The 19,317-nt window shown below is 40.9% G+C and overlaps 1 protein-coding gene across 1 annotated transcript in view; it reads left to right on the forward strand.

Annotated features, from left to right (window-relative positions):
• LOC119424915 (atrial natriuretic peptide receptor 2) overlaps window positions 1-16,745 on the forward strand; it is a 71,726-nt gene extending 54,981 nt beyond the window's left edge. The window contains exons 16-22 of the mRNA XM_037692434.1: window positions 6,095-6,241; window positions 6,827-6,950; window positions 8,350-8,418; window positions 8,501-8,675; window positions 11,722-11,820; window positions 13,624-13,715; window positions 16,311-16,745. Coding sequence (XP_037548362.1) covers window positions 6,095-6,241; window positions 6,827-6,950; window positions 8,350-8,418; window positions 8,501-8,675; window positions 11,722-11,820; window positions 13,624-13,715; window positions 16,311-16,373 — 769 coding nt within the window. The 3' untranslated portion in view covers window positions 16,374-16,745. The remainder of the gene's footprint in view (window positions 1-6,094; window positions 6,242-6,826; window positions 6,951-8,349; window positions 8,419-8,500; window positions 8,676-11,721; window positions 11,821-13,623; window positions 13,716-16,310) is intronic.
• Window positions 16,746-19,317: the final 2,572 nt, after the last annotated feature.

Here is a 19,317-nt window from a genome sequence, read left to right on the forward strand (position 1 = left end):
TGGGGGGGCACCCTCCTTGGATAATGGTAAGGGAAACAAACACTGCTTACCAAGAATACTGTTTACGGCACATTTTATACCCATCAACAAACTACATCTATAGCAACAGCCCGGACAAGCAATCACCATTGTATAACATTTGACCTTGATTTGTGACCTTGACCTTACAGCTGGAGGGATGAAAATATTTGATGATACGCTGTCTAGTGGTGGAACAAACATGTATCAAGTTTTGTTAGTTAAGTTAAGGCTTCAAAAACCCTTCCCACGCTCCTACAAACCTTTCACGCTCTCTTATAAACAACAATTTCATGGAGACCCTGAGCGCGTTCAATAAGCTTTATTTTGAAAAGACTGGTGGGGGTCAGCACATGTCTGTGGAAACGCACATGAAAGTTTCGCCAGGTGAAACAGGAAAATACAGGACACAGAAACATGGTCAGGACGAGGGGATCAGTCAGGAGGATGAGATAATCCCTGGACATTTACTTGCACAAGGCTGTCAATAATCTGGCGCCGGATAAACACGGACGCGCTTAAACGCTACGGCCACCAGGTGAGAATCATGCTGATCCCAGCGGAGCAGGTGGGCGTGGTGAACAGACGGGCATGAATCATGACATCCCCACTCTTATAAACGCTTCAACTGCTCCTAAACACTTTGGCGATGAAGATGTTGACGATGAGATGAGTGCACAGTACCGCACAGCATGTACACACAATATAAAACACCGGGTTTCAAAAACCTGCGATACGGTGAAGTGAAGTGCGATACAGGTTTTAAGTGTCATCGCCCAATCAGATGGTCTTTGACCTCATGGGGAACAGAACCCCCTCGTTATGTGCAAAAAGCAGCCGGAACGTGGACTCGTCTGTCCACTGTCTTTCTGTCCATCTGAGACGAGATCATGGTTTGTGTGCTGAGCTGATTTATAGCCTCCTCCGTCCTAACGCAGCATCAAGTTACATTTCTGCTGCTGCTCTGCGTCGAGTCCGTGTGTCGTATCGATCGGGACGGTTTCTCATGCTCGTTTCTTCCGCCGAAGGTTTCAGATGTCATCCTGCAGTGGTTTCTCCAAACTCTGAATGTTTTTGGTTTTGTAATGTACTGCATGTGTGCACTGAATCATTAGAGCGTAGTTACTGTGGTGAGAATTTTAGTCTGATCTTTTATCCGTCCACGTTTATACCGAATCATTTGTGACAGTTAATCTGCCTGGCTGCGACGTCTTCAGAGGAAAACTTTATCTTTTCTGTCGCTTAAACAACGTGTCCTGGATTTGTTGTGTTTTTATCAAAACTAGTGGCGTCTCGATACCAGCCCCAAATACTTGTACTCGTGAAAACCCGCCGATACTTCGTACTGATACCACTTTGATGCCTGATGATGGATTTTCCTTTCGCTTTGCAAGGAACCGAGAGCAAAATATATAAAATGTTGTAGTTTGGAGAAAACTAAAGATAAGCCAAGGCGCTGTTAGGACAGCATACCGTCAGCTGTTTTCCTAATAAAAGAAACGTGTTTCTAAAATCATTATGTAATGTTTAAATACTAACTCATTAAGTACTCCGTACTAGTAATTAGTATTGGCAAATACGCAAACTAAAGTACTTGTACTTGGTCTGAAAAAAATCTATCATGACACCCCAACTGAATAGTGATGAAAGTACAAAAAGAAACAGTGCAGAAGACAAAAGAGTGATGGTGTTTATTTGTCTTGTGAACTTCTGAATGGATTTTATTAAAATGTTCAAAAAGTAATTGTATGGTGGAGTGGTGGAGCAGAGGGTCGAGAAGGTGGGCCTGTGATCGGAGGGTCACCGATTCAACTCCCAGTACAGTCAACATCAAAATGAGGGTGGGAAACGTGAAACGCCCACTCCTGCCTCCACCCTCATTTGCTCCACTCTGGGCCCTTGAGCAAGGCCCTTAACCCCCACCATCTGCTCCCCCAGGCGCCCTAGATGGCAGCTCTGTGCTCCACACAGAGGGCTGTGGTAGCTCGGTGGTCTGTTGTTACGTCAGGCAGGGCATCCGGTAGTCCTGTCGCGATAAACAATAAATCAATTAATCGCATGATAAATGAAAATTATCAACTCGTTTTCATTTATCAGCTTTATCGTTTCTTCGTGTCTCTCTCTTTCTGCTGAAGACACTGGATGATAAAAGATCAACTCCGGTGCTCGTCACTGACACCTCCCTTTCTCTTTTCTCTTTTCAGTTTTAACCGTCTAAAATTGTGTTTTTGGATCGTTAAAAACAGCTAAGCTACGAGCTAAGCTAACAGGCCGACCTGGGGGAAAAAACCTCCGTCTTGTCAAAGCTCCAAAATTCACGGTTAAAACCCGTGCCTTCGTCTAAAAAGTTGTTTGTCTCTGCAAAAAGAAGCTGAGAACTTGTTTACTGATTTTTATTAAAAGCTTTGTGTGAAAAATGTTATGCTAAAGAGCTCAAACCACACAGAGCGTCTGCCATTTTGAGAACCAAAAAAATGAAGGGGAGACAGCCCATGTCACGTCAAGGGGCCTCCCTCCCATTTTTCTTAAAAGAGACACGTTGCTCGCTTCCTCACTATCCATCCTTCGGTTCAAATAGTCTTATACTTCCATCCAGTGGTCAAAAAAAGTTACTACACACAAAATAAATTACTAAAGCGTCTTCTTTAGTTAATTCTTGTCAAATTTCAAACAATATTATCGTTTATCGCAATAATTTCTGAGACAATTAATCGCCCAGCACAATTTATTATCGTGACAGGCCTAGCATCCGACGTCAAAACAATCACCAAGTCTTCGCTGTGGCGACTCCTGAAGACGGGAGCAGCCGAAAGAAGAAAGTAACTGTACATGTACAAACCGCAAACCTTTGGAGTCGACCCCAATCAAGTTTGCCACAACAAGTTATTGTTAGCAAAATGGGTGTACCCCAGTGAATTTAACAGATTTTGAGAAAACCCTGTCAGGTCAGTATTAAGTTTTACAGCAGGCATCAGTGTTTGATTGACATTTATTATTTCTTTCAGGCGATAGTTTGTAGGTTTTTGAGACATTTGTCCTACTTGGACTGACTTGTTTTCTTCTATTTTGGGTTTAAAAGGTAACATTTCAAACTTGCACATGAAGTAATTTATCTATGGTGTGAACTTCTTTTTAAAATAACCGATCTTAAATAGTAATAGAGCTTTAATGAAACTATTTATTAAATGGTGTGTTGGTGGGAAGTATGACCGACCTGTTTGTCGTGAAATAAAACGGACTTTTCGTCGGTTTAAAGTTTATGTTTTTACTATTGTCTGAACCTGTGGCACCGTACGTGGCGCTTGTGATTGGATTCGGAGCGATCTTACTCATTAGTCTTTCATGTCTCCCTCTGACTTCTGCTTCTTTAAACTTAAACAGCGTGTGGGTGTGTGTAGGTTGTGTGACCCAGCAGAAACTGGGAGGATGCCAGACATTGATGCTTTTAGCTCCCATGGCAGTGAGAATGACTCACCTTCTTTCTCTGTCTGAGTAAATGCGTGTGTATGGGTGCGTGTGTGCGTGCGTGCGTAAGCATATGATTGTGGAAATGTCCCGAGACGCACACATTATACAATATGCACATTATGTAATTACAGGAACCTACGTGAAATGTGATGGCAGTAGTAGTTATGAGCCGTTTGGAGGACGTGGCTCCCTGTGGTCATGTTCTGGAGGGGCTGCATGTTGGAAATGTCTGCAGCATTTCGGTTCTCTGCTGTGTTTAGATGTGCACCTGAGCAGCTCTTCTGCAGAGGCGACGGTCTGTCTATAGGAGCACTGCGAGCTGCACTGAGCTGAGTTTCATGAAAGAGTGGCTAAAAAAAGTTAAAAGCTTAAAGGCAGGCATGTGAAACAAGGTGCTGTGGTCAGATTAAACTAAAGAGGAACCTTTTGACCTCAAACCTACCCCCTGCCATCATGATGAGAACACCACTCACAGTGGAGCATGGAGGTGGCAGCATCATGCCGGGTGGATGTTTTTCACTGGTGGTCAGAGTTGAAGGAAAGACAGACGGAGCAAAATACAAAGTCCACCTTCCAGCAGGACAACGAGCCCGAAGCCTGTGATGAAGAAACACTCTGCTGGTTTAAGGAGAACCAGTTAAGTTCTGGAAAGGTCCAGTCAACACCACACATCAATCTAAGACCTGCAGCCAGTGAACATCACCAGTTTGGTCATAAGGAACAGACTAAACTTCCAGTGACTAACCTTATTCAAAACAAGTCGTTTTACTTTTTTAGTATAATTATTATTCGTAATCAGATTAAATAAACACTTTTGTAACCCACGGTACTGGAGATGGTCTAGACATTGTGACGTAGACCAGCCTATGATCACGGACTCTGGGTAGTGACCAAAAGAGCAGGTGGTCAGAATGAGTTTCTGCAGCGAGGGTGTCTGGACTGTCCCTTTGAGACAGGGTGAGGAGTTCAGGTATCCAGGAGAGACTCGGAGAGCTGCTGCTCCTCCAGAGGAACTGCGATCCCCGGATTCAGAAACCTTCTCGCCCAAATCAAGAGTGCTCGATTACAACCACCTTTACGGCTGGGCCAGTACCTTTCACGTCCGCACTACATGCTTTTAAACGTGCATTAAAGTTGAAATTTATTTAAAACCCCACAGTTTATTTTCCTCAAACTTGGTGAAAACATAATTTCAATGAGTAGTGTAAGAAAAAATAAGAAAAAAGGTCTAGTGGTAATGTTTTTATATTTCATTTGCCCATAAACACAAGGAGCGCAGACCTGACGCTGTGCGTTAAATGTCTTTAAAACGCCACAGCTGACTTTCCTCAAACTTGGAGAGAAACATGCTTTAAAAGTGTGGAGTCAAAGTAGGAAAATATAGAGTAGGTGAAATGTTGCTTTTTTTCTGTTATTTGCCTTTAAACAAGGGGGGGCATACACAACAGCGCAAATACAGGCCCGGCCATAAAGGTTGTTGTAATTGAGCACTTTGGATTTGGACGAGATCCGGGGATGGTTTGATCACAGTCCAGAGGAGCCAGCTGAGGAGGTTCTGGTGTCCGGTAACGAGGTTCAACTGAACCAGATGTCAAACTGGAAGGAGACCCCGGGAGGACTCAGGATAAGCTGAGGAGATCATGGCTACGTTCACAATGCAGGCAAATACGTCCCAATTCCATTATTTTTTTTTCCATATGTGACGCTCGATTATTTCATCACAGTTTGAATGTGACAATTCAGATTTATTTTTCTTTATTTCTTTTCAAATTCGACCCAGGTCTTTTTCATATTTGGTACTGATTCAAAAAAACCTTTTCAAAGCAACTTCATTTCATCCGACTTTTAGGTCAGCGAGGATCCATCCAAGTATTAGTAATGATAAGGACATTGTGCAGTTCAACTCTGCACGTCTTCAGCTACAGAACAGAAGTCCAGTTCGCCTACAATGTCTTCTGTGCACGCCTCAGAACTGTTAACGGTTCACACTGGAGTCTGATGGAGGTCCCGTAGGATCTGAGAGAAAAAGATTCAGACTCGAACATTTAGACCTGCGGTGTGAAGATGCATTGTTTGGGCCACGGACCAACCAGAAGTAGATCCGTTAACACAAGCCCCAGAAGGATGCAAATAAAAGCACACAATGTAAGCTAAGTGTCCTTTTGAGCCTGGTGCTGTTTTCCAAGCGTGAACTGAACCGTGCACGTAGTTTCTGCACATGCATTAACTGGGAGTGGTGCCTGCAGTCGGATATTTCTCGGTGAAGTTGACACGACTCTTGCTACATCTGGCTACATGATAACCAGGATCTACGGCACGGCTGGCTTGGCCAAAAATGCTTTCTGAAGAGGAAGTGGGAGACGGGGGACAGCTGTGCGAGTGGGTTCCAGTTTACAACTTCCTGGAAAGATTTTACCCCTTTCTGCTTCGTTCTTTCTCGCTCATAAATTGAGTTAGAAATAAAGACTTATAGTTTGGATTATAAGTGTTCTGTGCTCAAACTTTGCTCAGAAATCAACTTTTGACCTCAGTTTTGGTTGTTCTTTACCAAAGCAGTGTCCAAAACGAGTCTAACAGCCGAACCGTGTTGTGTTTGTTTGCTTCACAGGGAGGGCAGCACCAGTATTCTCAATAACCTCCTGTCCAGGATGGAGCAATACGCCAACAACCTGGAGAACCTGGTGGAGGAGAGAACACAAGCCTACCTGGAGGAGAAACGGAAAGCTGAAAACCTCCTCTATCAAATTCTACCACAGTAAGAAAAGCTACCAATTAACTTGAAGCTGGCAAATTGGGTGAATTGACAGCGAGTTCCAGCGACACAGTCAGCCAGTGTGAACCTCGGTATTAATTAAAGACTCTTCCAGCACCGAGCGTTATTAACAGAAACACATCTCCCCGTGGTGGGATCCCACCGTGGATAAAAAGGGAGCGGAGAAAGCAAGCTGCTCATTAGGAGGCAGCAGAGCGACAAAACCACAGCGGCAAAATCCAGCTTTTCTCCACCGTTTATCTTTTGTTTTTCTTCTGAACCTCACGTTGAAGTCCGGCAGACTGAAGAGGGCCTGAGAGGAACGACAGATTCGGTTTCTCACCGCAGTTGTGGATTAAACAAACTGACCTCTGCCACGTGTTATTTTCCCTTTGGTTGCATTTGATTAAAAGAAAATTACTGTGAGCGGAGATAAAACAACATCTGGGGATAATCGGCGCAATAATTAGCCAAATCTTTCAAAAAATCTTTAGCTAATACTAACATTTCAGCTGAATAAACGTTTTTGGCTTGTGCTGGCTCCTTTTTCCTTCTTGCAGCTTTAATCGTTTCTGTTTTTGTGTGCAGTTCAGTAGCAGAGCAGCTAAAACGAGGCGAGACCGTGCAGGCAGAGGCCTTCGACAGCGTCACGATTTACTTCAGCGACATTGTGGGATTCACATCCTTGTCTGCAGAGAGCACGCCGCTTCAGGTACACGGGCTCCAAGTCACCTTTTCAAACCTCGAGCAGGTGATTCCCGCTCTGCAGCTCGCTGTTACCGCCGGTGGAACATCCTTCAGCAGCTCCGCTTTGAAAGATCTGTAGTCGTGATCACGGCTGCGTTCAAGTTTCCCGTCTGCTAATGCATTAAAGAGCTCTCTGGTATCAGGTTTCTACCTCCAGTGTGGCTCATAGATCCCACACACACAGGCGGGGACTCAAAATAGTACAGTTGTTCGAGGGGAGAATACGTTGACGCAGAGCTGAGTCACGTTATCCGAGTTCTCTAAACTTCATGCATCATAAGTCACAAAGTCCCAGGGCTGAGGGGCAGCGTCTTAAAGACTGAAACAAACCTGTTCTCATATTTATTATATTTCCCCTAAAAAAAAAACCAACCAGATCAGACATTTTGATTTAGATTTCTATGTAAAGGTCATGAATAATTAATATCTTACCTGTTGCAGATAGCTCAGTTTGGAGAAATAGTTGAATTCTGACTTGATTTACAAGTTAATGGCTAGTCTGAGCAGAGCTAAAGCAAAAGAGGATTGCTGCAGACTTATAACGGCTCAAACCACAGCTGTTTGATTACTCTTATTATGACAGACCTGCAGGAAGTGTTCCAGATTGCAGTAGTGCTACAGCTAGCAGCTGCTGCTTCCATTTGGTTCAGTAACCACAGAAATCCACGTCAGTAAACGTACAATAAAAAACTGCTGTTTCTCCAAACTGGGATCATTCAAAGAGCTATCTGCAACAGGTAACATATTAATTGTTCATAATCATTTCTCAAATTAAAGGCGGGAAACCCTAGAAGGAATGCATTTCAGCCATCTTGAATCATGTTGACTCCAAAGATTATTCAGCTGTAGACGTATATCTAGAGGTATTTTGCTAACAGACAGACACAGTTGGCTCCTATAGGTAACGGCAAAGTTTTAAAAACTGATTTAATTTGATCAGTCAGAGCTCAGAGTATGTGTTGGGGGTGACTCTCAGCTACTACCACACCAACTGAGAACTGTCAAAATGAAAACATTTGTTGTGTTTGATATGATCACATATCTGTGGCGGCCATCTTTAATATGGTTACCTCCAAAGCTTAACCAGCTGTAAATCCAGCTGCTTTCTGAGCATTTTTATTCAAATCTGTCCAATGGTTCTTCAGATATTTTGCTAACGCTGTGGGCAAAAATATTGCTGCTTCTTGCCGTTCGTGGCAGGCGACAAAGATTCAAACCCTGCAAGCGAATCGCAAACAGAGGCGATGTGGAGGGAATTGAACGGTTAACAGGTGTGCAGAAGCAAAGAAACATCTAAAGCACGCAGGAAACCGAAGCTAAGAAAAATGTTTCGAACTCTGAACCCGTTGTGTTTTTCTCTGCAGGTGGTCACGTTGCTGAATGATCTGTACACATGCTTTGACGCCATAATTGATAACTTCGATGTGTACAAGGTGAGTAAAGCTCATCTAATACACAGACGTCAAACGGTAAAACAAGAACTCGTTTATTGATCCTTAACGATCGGTCCTGCAGGTAGAGACCATCGGTGACGCCTACATGGTGGTGTCGGGGCTGCCGGTGCGGAACGGCAAACTCCACGCTCGAGAGATCGCCGGGATGTCGCTGGCTTTATTAGAGCAGGTCAAAACGTTTAAGATTCGACACAGACCGAGCGACCAGCTGAGACTCAGGATAGGTATACACACAGGTGAGTCGGACGCACCAGCAGGTTCTGTACAAACAGAAACACTGAACTTTGTGGTCAGCGTCGGTGCCGTCCAGGTGCTGAGTGCAGCACGAAGGAGAGAAACCTATAATTTATTTTCTTTCAGAGGCAATTTTCTACTGAATTATTATTTTTTTTTGTTACATAAAAATGTTTGCAGCAATCACAAGCAGCAGCTTCTCTCCACAGCTTAATAATTTATTAGTTTTTTTTCACGATTGTAGCTTATTTTTCTACGTTTTTTCTCTTATTTTTACTGTAGAATGTGCATTTTGTGACGCATTTTTAGAAAATTTGAGCAATTGAGCAGATTTTCAATGAGAACATTTAGTTTTGTGTCATTTTTATGATACAGGTTCAGATGCTTCAACATTTATAACTAAAAAATGGCATAGAATATTGTAATTTTACTGGAAAAGCCCAAACGTGCTTTTAAATAAGGATTTGCACGAACACAAGACATTTTGACTGAAAAATCTGCCTTTAGTCATTTTTTAACATTCAACTTGTTGGATAAAAATATCCTCAATTCATGTTTCTTACTCAAAGAAGCCACACTCGAGGACTTTTAAGGATTTTTAACCCGTTTTACTTGTAAGGGCAGACTTTCAGCACAGGTTACACACATGTACTGAAGTTCTACATGCATGGAGCCCAGTCATGAGAATCTGCCTCGGGCAGCGTACGAGAATTGTTTTTATAACCTTATCAGCTCTCACAGCTCACAGGGAGACAATGATGACCTTGACCAGCCAGCTGCACATGCAGGATCAAATCTGCTCCTCATTCAGCTCTCTCTGAGAGAGAAAATAACTCTCCGGTAACTCAAACATATGGTTCATGGGCAGTTAACATTCTCAGCCGTAGTAGTTAAAAAACATCCATAAACCTTGACCAAAAATCCCCTGACACAAATTTAATCTGGATTTTGGCAACAAAAAAAAGGGTTTGGAGCTATATTGGTTCAGAACAAGAAGATTCTCTAATGTTAAATGTTTAACTAGAGCACTGCATACGCCACATTATACACCCATCGACAGTCATTTATAGCTATGCTCCAGACAAGCAACGACCTTGTTTAACCTTTGACCTTGATTTGTGACATTAACCTTGAAGCTAGAGAGATGAAAAGATTGTGTGACACTCTATTCATGGTGCTTACAATATGTGAACGAAGGTTCATAAAGTTTTCTTGAGTGGTTTAGAGTTTAGGGCGAGACAGTCAAAGCCATGTTTTTAACTTTGACCTAGATTTGTGACCTTGAAGCCGGGGTGATAAAAAGTAAACAGGAGACTCTTTCTAGTAATGATGCGCATGTGTATGAAGTTTCGTTAAGTTTTCTTGAGCGGATCAGAAGTTATGTTTGGGACAGGAGAAAGTTTTAAGTTTAAAAACCGTAATACGTCCTGTCTTCGACGGGAGTTTAAAAAGCTCGAATAGAACTTCAAATAAAATCTTGTCTTTTAATACTTTTTAAAAGTTGTTTTGTGTGTATTAGATGGTATAAGTTGCCAGATTGACATAGCCATAATCCTTGATGAACTGAAACTAGACGTAACATTACACTCTACAGTAATTTGATAGTAATTTTTTTTTCTCGCTCTCGTGCAAGACGGATGCTTTTCTGCCCTTTCCCGTCCTCCTCCTGCTTTTTTGCTCTCTGTCTTGTGTATCGAAGCTTCTATTTACACATCTTCCGAATCATAAACTACTGTCGTGGATCTGGTCAGCTGGACTTTCAACGCAATTGATTAAAAAAAAATTCCAACCAAGTGACAGGGTCCCGGAGAGCCTCCATGACCCGCTGAGACACATGCGGCAGGGTGCGTCATGGATCCGTGGGGGGGTTAGAAGTTGATGTGCCTTTCCGTATTGTCTAAGGAGGACGTTGAAGATGTTTATATCACTGGAATCGTGATAGCAGGGTTTCTGCTTTTCAGCACCAGCGGACACCTAAGTTATTGGCTATTAAAGAAGACGGTGGCAGCAGTTTTGGCCGTGACAAAGCTGCCGACCCTGTGCGAAGGTTTAGTTTGTGCTGCGAGCACTCAAAATCAGCTAATTTACGAGCTAAATCATAAGATGGAAGCGATTTGTGAGACTCGCCAGCATGTTGGGGACGACCTTGGAGGGAGCTAATAAGCACGGACCAGTGGAATGCAAACAAATCTGACCATTTTGGATCGAAAATACCAGAACTCGTCTGCCTGAAAAAATATCAACAACTTTTGCTTATCTGAATCTGACTCCCCCGTTTGGCCTCGAAGCAGGCTGACATCAAATTTCTACTGAGATATGTGTAAACTAAGAAGGCTCTGTCTATCGCAACCCCACCACCACCACCACCTCAAGAACTCCTGAGAAGTCTTATCAGAGCTGCACCGGCTGACACCAACATTTTAACATGACTTTGGTGCTATCTGGAAGTGCTTCATGGACAAATCTCACCATCTTGTCATCAAATGCATATGTAATATGTTTATAAATGTGCTTGCTGGTAGAGTTTTTTGATGTCTTAAATTGTGTCCTGATAAGTACAAGGTGTAAAGAGATCTTTTTTGTAATACCACTTTCCTTTCCTCATGGCCTTTTCCCCTTTTCTATCTAAAAGAACAAGGGGGCGCGCTCTTAGAAGCAGCAGCAACGTGCACTCCACCCATCTTTCAGACGACTGTACGAACATAATCTCACTGTACTTTAGTGCAATGATAATAAAGCTTATTCTGATTCTGATCATTTTTGCAACGCTTTAGCATCAAACCAAATTAATCTCGTTTGATTAGTTTGTTATGCCTGAAAAAGCACGTAACGGTCAGACATAAACCCGTTATCAAGCTCTGTCTGCAGCTTCTGACACAATTTATTTACAAGAGGCTTTTGACCCAGTATTTAGACGTTGTCGGATCATCGCCGCTCTGTTTGTGTTGTTATTCAGATACTTGACACGCAGCAGAAGTGGGCCGTCATGCGTGGGCGCTACAGAACCGCATACGATTGTAAAACGTGAGTCCGTTTGTGTTTTTTCAGGTCCGGTGTGCGCCGGCGTGGTTGGGCTGAAGATGCCAAGGTACTGTCTGTTTGGAGACACCGTCAACACGGCATCACGAATGGAGTCCAACGGAGAGGGTGAGGGCCGCTGTCGCCGTCAACGCTTTGGGTTCTTCTACTTGATTATTTTTGTTCCACTGCAGTAAGACCTCTCCAGACAGCAGGAAGGAATATATTTCACACAAATCAATGTTCGCTACTCACATCTCTTATCCTGTAGATGCACAGTGTTATTTTTGTATCCTTTTCGGGACAAGGATTGTTATTCTATCACTTAGTCTGGATGTTAAAAATAACGATTGAATATCATTTGCATCGCACTTAGCTACTTCAGAAAATACCAGACAATAACACAAGCTTCGACAAAAAGAAAAGCATAAAAATAGCTAAAGACTGGAGCCTCGGATCTCCTTTTGTCACTAATCGACCTGAGAGCGGTTAGCAGGGCGCTGTCTATGGATCTGAGTAGTCAAAGGGGAAAAACGCCAGGCCAGTGAGTCTGTGACAAACTGCGTTTCAGGCTGTTTGAGGCTTTAAAGCGATGGGGGATCTGACATGAAGCCAGTGCAGATGTTTCGGTGGAGCTGCAGGATTTTAAACCGTCTGGAAGCAGCAGATAGAAGCCGAACTCGCACATTTCTAAAGCGAGTTACAGCAGTCGGGTCTACTTTGCACGGGTATTTAAAAGTTCAACTTAAGTTTTTAATCATTACATATACAAGTGCATCTCAAAAAATTTTTAAATATCATGAGAAAAGTTCTTTTTTTTTTTTTCAATCATTTCAGAAAGTGAAACTCATCTTACGTAGAGTGAAATATTTCAAGCCTTTATTTCTTTTAATCGAGCAGTAGATTAGGACTGTGTGGTATTAGACAAACTCGCAGCGTGTGATATAATTGGTTAATATTGAGATGATAACATCGGCTGAGTCCGTTTGATTGATCAAATATATAATTAGCAGCAGAATGCCTAAAATTAATTAAAGTCCAAGCAGCCCTTTGCGATATTCATATTGTGCTCACTGATATCGATAACGGTGAATACTGGTTATATTGTAGCTGTTCATCATTTTCTGTGACCGATGAGATATTTTGCTGACGCTACAAACAAACGCACACAAACAAGGGCAAAAACAATATTGATTAAAAATTAGCATTCATAAAAGTTTATGGATTGTCATCTACTTTCTCTATTTTTGTTGCATCACATTCAACTTCAAACTAAATTAAGAGTTTATCTGCTTAAAATTGACCCATTTTTATATATAAGGAAGCAACAGACGTCAGAGCAGGACGTAAAAAAGTTGAAGTACTATCAATTAAGTGATTTTATTTTGTAGTTTGGGGGTTCAGATTTAACGTTATTCATGCGTTGGGATGCAGGGAAGGAAGCTAATGAATAGCCTTGTTTCTTAGTTTTCTGTGTGATTTGATGAGAAAAAGTAGAATTTATAAGTCACTCCTTGACATTTCTGTTCCTAACTGGTACTGACAGCAGACGGAGTTATGAAAGCGTGGATTGATATTCTGCGAGTGAATCATCAGATGTATTGATTAACTGCTCGGTGCCTTCCTGTATCTGGCCTCTGGTAAATAATTCAGAGCTTTTACAGCAAAGGGCCCTTAGCCAGCGAGCAGCGGTGCAGCCTGAAGCTTCACACGCAGGAATCAAGTCTCACATCTTTGCATGCCGTGCACTAATTGAACAAAACAAGGCAGATTTTTATCACGTTAGCATTTTAGCTGCTTGCTCCTGACTTTACTGAAGGCTTCGGCTCATCTTACAGCTGAGCTGAGGGCTGATGTAAAACCAGTGCAGTGTTAATTCTGGTGTTGGGCACGTTTAACCCTTTAAAAGTTTCTGTTTGCTTTGCCTTGCAGCCTTAAAGATCCACGTATCCTCAGCAACCAAAGAAGTGCTGGATGAGTTCGGTTACTTTGACCTTCAGTTACGGGGAGATGTAGAAATGAAGGTAACATCTTGTTTTTTTTAACTCTTTTTGTTATTATTAGTATTAATTTTTGCTAATTACCATTTGCCCTGGTTTTTAACTTTTTTTTTTTTTTTAATATTCACAACCTTTACAATGAAGTCTGGTGCGTGGAATTGAAAACGCTTGAAGGAAATTGATAAAATACTTCTAAAAAATCCTATATTGGCAAATTTTTTATACCTATTTACGTAAACTAAAAGACGTTTGATAAAAAAAAAAAAACTGTTGGCTAACATTGGTGTATTTATTGAGTTTTATATGTTTCTTTATGTATGTTGTCCGCGTACAATAACAAAATAAAATAAAATAAATTACAAAATGTTACATTCAAAGTTTAAATAAGTCATAGAAAATTAAACTTCCTATAACTAAATTTTGATTTTGAGATCTTCTATGTTCTTCAAACAATCCCAGTTGAGGTTTTAGGTTTTCAGGTGCACTCTGGACTTTGACTGTGAAAAAATCTGAAAAGTGTTTTTCTTTCTGGCTTCTGGTCTGTTCCAGTTTTTCAGCTATATGTATAATTTATAATTCAAAACAATGGGATTTTGTCTTTTTCAGTCACTGTTTAACTGCTATGGTACTTACAGTTTCCTCACAAATTACCTCAAAACAGTGCACACGACTGAGATATTATTTTTTTCCCTTCTTTTTTGGGGAAAAGGTGGGAATCACCATGGCAACCAGTTACTCAGCAGAATATTTAGAGTTGAATGTTCTGTTAATATTTGTTTTGTTTATTTATTTTTTCATGGCTGTCCATTATAACCCGTCTATGTTCAGAATATGTTGTGAGACGTTCTGTGAAATTCTAGTTTTAAATAAATAAAAATACACATCTGTTAGTTAAAACGAATTTGAAGCATAACAAGTGGATCCTACAAAGTAAAACAACATTCCTACACAATGTCAAAATTTAAAACAGAAATTTGATTTGCAAACTTGAGCTTAAACAACCCAAAGTATTGTGCACAGACGTCAAAAGAACTTTTAAAATACGTTGGTATTTTAAACAGGAAGTGGTCTTGAGTAACAAAAAAATGAAAATTATTTACAATATTTACACCGAAACAATAAAGAAACAAGTTTACAAAAAATTTTGCACAAATTAAGATATTTGCCTTATTTAATGGTTAGCCTTACAAAAGATAAGATAAGATAAGATAAGATAGAACTTTATTGATCTTGCAGGAAATTGTTGTGCCAGAGTTTCAGTACACAACGAATCACACAAGATGTAGATATAAATTATTATTATATATATATTATTATTATATTATTATAGAATATAAAAATTAAGTTCTAAACAGGTCAGGTGCAGACACAGTACAAGTGTGAAATGTTTTAATGTTTTAATGTGAAAACATTAAAGTGTTTATTGTGGTGCAGGATTAAATTTATTGTCCTATGTGTAGAAAGGGGGAGGAGTTTAAAAGTGTAGTTACCAAAATGTTGCAAACAAAATTCTGCTATAAAGAGCCTGTGAGGTCAATTATTTGTAATAAATATGAATACATTTTTGGAAAGACAACATTAATAATGTATTGCAAAAAAAATAATAATAATTTCACGCCACTGAGATGAACAGTCTTTGATATATCCTCAAGCACAGTAACAGGAAGTGATGTCAAAGGGGAACAATTGCATTCGAACACAGTATTGCTACAATGGCTACCAACACAGACAGAGAAGAATGTGATGCTTCTTAGTGTATATTTTGAGTCTTTATCTGAGAGAGACAAAGAATCAGAGTTCAAATAATAATGTTTCAATAAACAAAGACAAGGGAGTTCCTGTTTCTAAAGAGTTCCCCTTTGACGTCACTTCCTGTTTCACTTTGGCTGCACCGAGTTCAAAAGAAAATATGCAAGTTATGTGACAAAATGGGTTAAATCATGTGTATTATGACAAATATTTAAATATTATGACGTTTTCTTCCACTTTTTGTATTTTTAGGATATGCATGTTACACGCACTTTAAGTTTTGATGGTGTGCAGGTGGTTGTTCTTCAAATCCAGGATTCAAAGTCTTCAAATAATATTGAGCAAACAGGAAGAGGTTTTAAAATGGAGTTTCAAAACAAAAGTTTACTGAATCACAGTAACACCGTCATTGTCACAACTTATAATTACAAAAACAAGTCCTGAATCTAAGGAGGCTAAAGAAAAGGTCATGTACGTTGAATGTCTTCTGAAACTTTCTAGTTACTGTTTTACTCTCTTAATTAGGACTAAAACAACAATTGATCACTCCAAGGTTGATTTTAACTACCTGCGAGGCGAAATCGATATCTTATAATGAAACAGCTTTTAGGTAAATAACACTGAACCAGAACGGAGAACAACCACTTCATACGTAAGAGTCAAGACTCCACTTAGCAGATTGATCCTTTGGAGTTTTTTTAAACATATTGTGTCTGTGGATAAAAATGGGGATGTAACAAGGTCGCTCCAAAAGGCTCTAGTGTCACCCATAAACAGAGGCCAGTTAGGTTGGAGGTATCCATTCCCCATCCTCCTCCACTGCATTTCCATTGATGAACCTATTGATTTTTGTGTCGGTTTTTTTTCCAGGGCAAAGGCAAAATGAGAACATATTGGCTTCTTGGGGAGAAGACTGATGTGTACGTTATCTGAGAGGCCTGCTGACCACGTGGCAGGAGCTCCAGAGCCGCTACTTTATTTGTTCTAGAATAAGTCCTTAACTGTGATTTCCCTGAAAGGAAAAGGAGAACAACACCCTTACGACAAAAACAGAGGAAACTCCAGGTATATTTATTACCTGTATACTGGCACGGACAAAAACTGAAGATGTTTTTTTGTACGGAGAGTCCTGAGAGTGAGTGTTTTCACGGATAAATTCTTATATTTTGTGCTTTCTATAATAAGATTTGTATAACGTGTTTGGAAGTCAATGATGTATTAGTATTTTTTGAAGAATTCATTGAAGTTTGACGGCACAGAACAGCAATCATTGTTACTGCAGGGGTTTATCAACCATGTATCACAATACAAACATGTAAATATGTATATGCAAGACTCTGTAAAATATTTTGTTCAATAAACTGAGTGAAACACTCTTTTTCATTTACAAGACACCGTTTGAGTTAGTTTGGGTTTAACTTGTGGTCAGTTTGTTGAAAGGTGGGAGTTGTGGGTTTTTTATATATATATTAAAGAACTGGTGCATAAGAATATATAAACCACCAAAGAAATATTAAATTTACCAAGAAATGTACATTATAAAGCAAAAGAGCAGCAAGCTGTGCAACTTTTATAGAATAGTACCTGTAAAACAAGCGGTGTGCCGATGTCACCCGTCAGTGAGGGATATGAATAGTGAATGTTTGTTTTGGAGATAAGTGTTTTTCTGTACTGGAATTAAACAGGGAATGCAAGTAAACCTTAATGTTTTTGGTGCGAGATATTCAAGTGGGGAGGAGTTGCACCGTGGAGAAGAACAGAGGTAGGTTTTTGTTTTGCTTGACCGAGGCAGAGCAGAGAGACGGATCCTGACGAGTGGAGGGAGACATTTTATCACCAGCAGCAATGGTGGTGATAAAATGAAGGACCCCGCTCACCCAGCACACACACGTTTTGCCCCGCTCCCCTCAGGAAGGAGGTTGAGGAGCATTAAGTGTAGAACCACTAGACTGAGGAACAGCTTCTACCCTGAGGCTGTTAGACTCATGAATCTCTAACCAGAATAATCACTGTGAAAAATCACATCATGTTGCCGTTGATCTGTTTCATGCAACAGTTGGACCTCCTTTAGCTTTGATCACATCGTGCATTCGCTGTGTCATTGTTTCGATAAGCTTCTGCAACGTCACAAGATCTATTTCATCCAGTGTTGCATTAATTTTTCACCAAGATCTTGCATTGATGACGAGACACTAGTCATGATGGTGCATCACTTCTCCTGCCTCTCTTCTTACCCTGATGCACCATCACTCTGGAACAGGGTCAATCTGGACTCATCAGACCACAAGACCTTCTTCCATTGCTCCAGAGTCCAATCTTTATGCTCCCCAGCAAACTGAAGCCTTTTTTTCCAGTTAGCCTCACTGATTAGTGGTTTTCTTAAGGCTACACAGCTATTCAGTCCCAGTCCCTTGAGTTCCTTCACATCGTGTGTGTGGAAATGCTCTTACTTTCACCATTAGCCCTGAGTGATACCGTTGTTTTTCTTCCATTTGATTTCACCAAACGTTTAAGTGATCGCCGATCACGATCATTCAGGATTTTTTTCCGACCACATTTCTTCCTCGATGACGATGGGTCCCCACTATTCTTCCAGTTTTTAATAATGTGTTGGACAGTTCTTAACCCAGTTTTAGTAGTTTCTACAATCTCCTGAGATGTTTTCTCTGCTTGATGCCAATGATTCGACCCTTCTCAAACAGACTGACATCTTTTCCACGACCACGCCATGTGTCTTTGACATGGTTGTTTAAGAAATGAGAAGGAACTCATTCCCCCAGTTGGGGTTTAATAACTTGTTGCAGCTGAAAGATGATCACCCATGCAGTGATTATCCAATAGGAGGTTCATACCTGTTTGCTTAGGTAAATCCAGGTGGCAACTTTTTTTTGGCCAGGCAGTGTATCTTAGATATTATTACTGTTTTTCTTTGACATTTTATTGTTGGATGTAACTGGGACCCTGTGGAAAACAGTGGTGCCAGCTCTCTTCAGGTCATGGACCAGCTCCTCCCGTGTAGTTCTGGGCGGATTCCTCACCTTTCTTAGGATCATTGATACGCCACGAGGTGAGATCTTGCATGGAGCCCCAGTCCGAGGGAGACTGACAGTCATGTTTAGCTTCTTCCATTTTCTAATAATTGCTCCAACAGTTGATCTTTTTTCACCAAGCTGCTTGGCAGTTGCCCCGTAGCCCTTTCCAGCCATGTGGAGGTCTACAATTTTGTCTCTGGTGTCTTTGGACAGCTCTTTGGTCTTAGCCATGTTAGTAGTTGGAATCTTACTGACTGTGTGGGGTGGACAGGTGTCTTCATGCAGCTAACCACCTCAAACAGGTGCTTCTAATTTAGAATAAGAAGTGGAGTGGACTAACAGGTCTTTGAGGACCAGAACTGTTGCTGATTGGCAGCTGTTCAAATACTTATTTGCAGCAGTGACACACAAATAAATTTAAAAATCATACATTGTGATTTCTGGATATTTTTTTTTAGATTGTCTCTCACAGTGGACATGCACCTAAGATGAAAATTTCAGACCCTCCATGATTTCTAAGTGGGAGAACTTGCGAAGTCGCAGGGTGTTCAAATACTTATTGTCCTCACTGTACATACATATGTATGTATGTATGTATGTATATATGTATGTATGTTGGTGGACAGATGTTGGTAGCCATCTTGGATTTTGATGTGGCAACCCAATTGTTGATAGTGACCTTTCTTACGCCTAGTTGCAGCCACACACCAAAACAGGAGTTGGTGCCTCATATTTCAAGTTATCCAGCTCACAAGAACCAGACGGAGGATGTTTCCAAGTCCCCTCTTCAGTCTGTGACGGGGTACAGAATTGTTTTTTTATTAGATTTTTTTTTAATGCTTTAT

Source organism: Nematolebias whitei, chromosome 18 (genome assembly GCF_014905685.2).
Source record: "Nematolebias whitei isolate Nwh7 chromosome 18, NemWhi1, whole genome shotgun sequence".
Classification (NCBI taxonomy): Eukaryota; Metazoa; Chordata; class Actinopteri; order Cyprinodontiformes; family Rivulidae; genus Nematolebias; species Nematolebias whitei.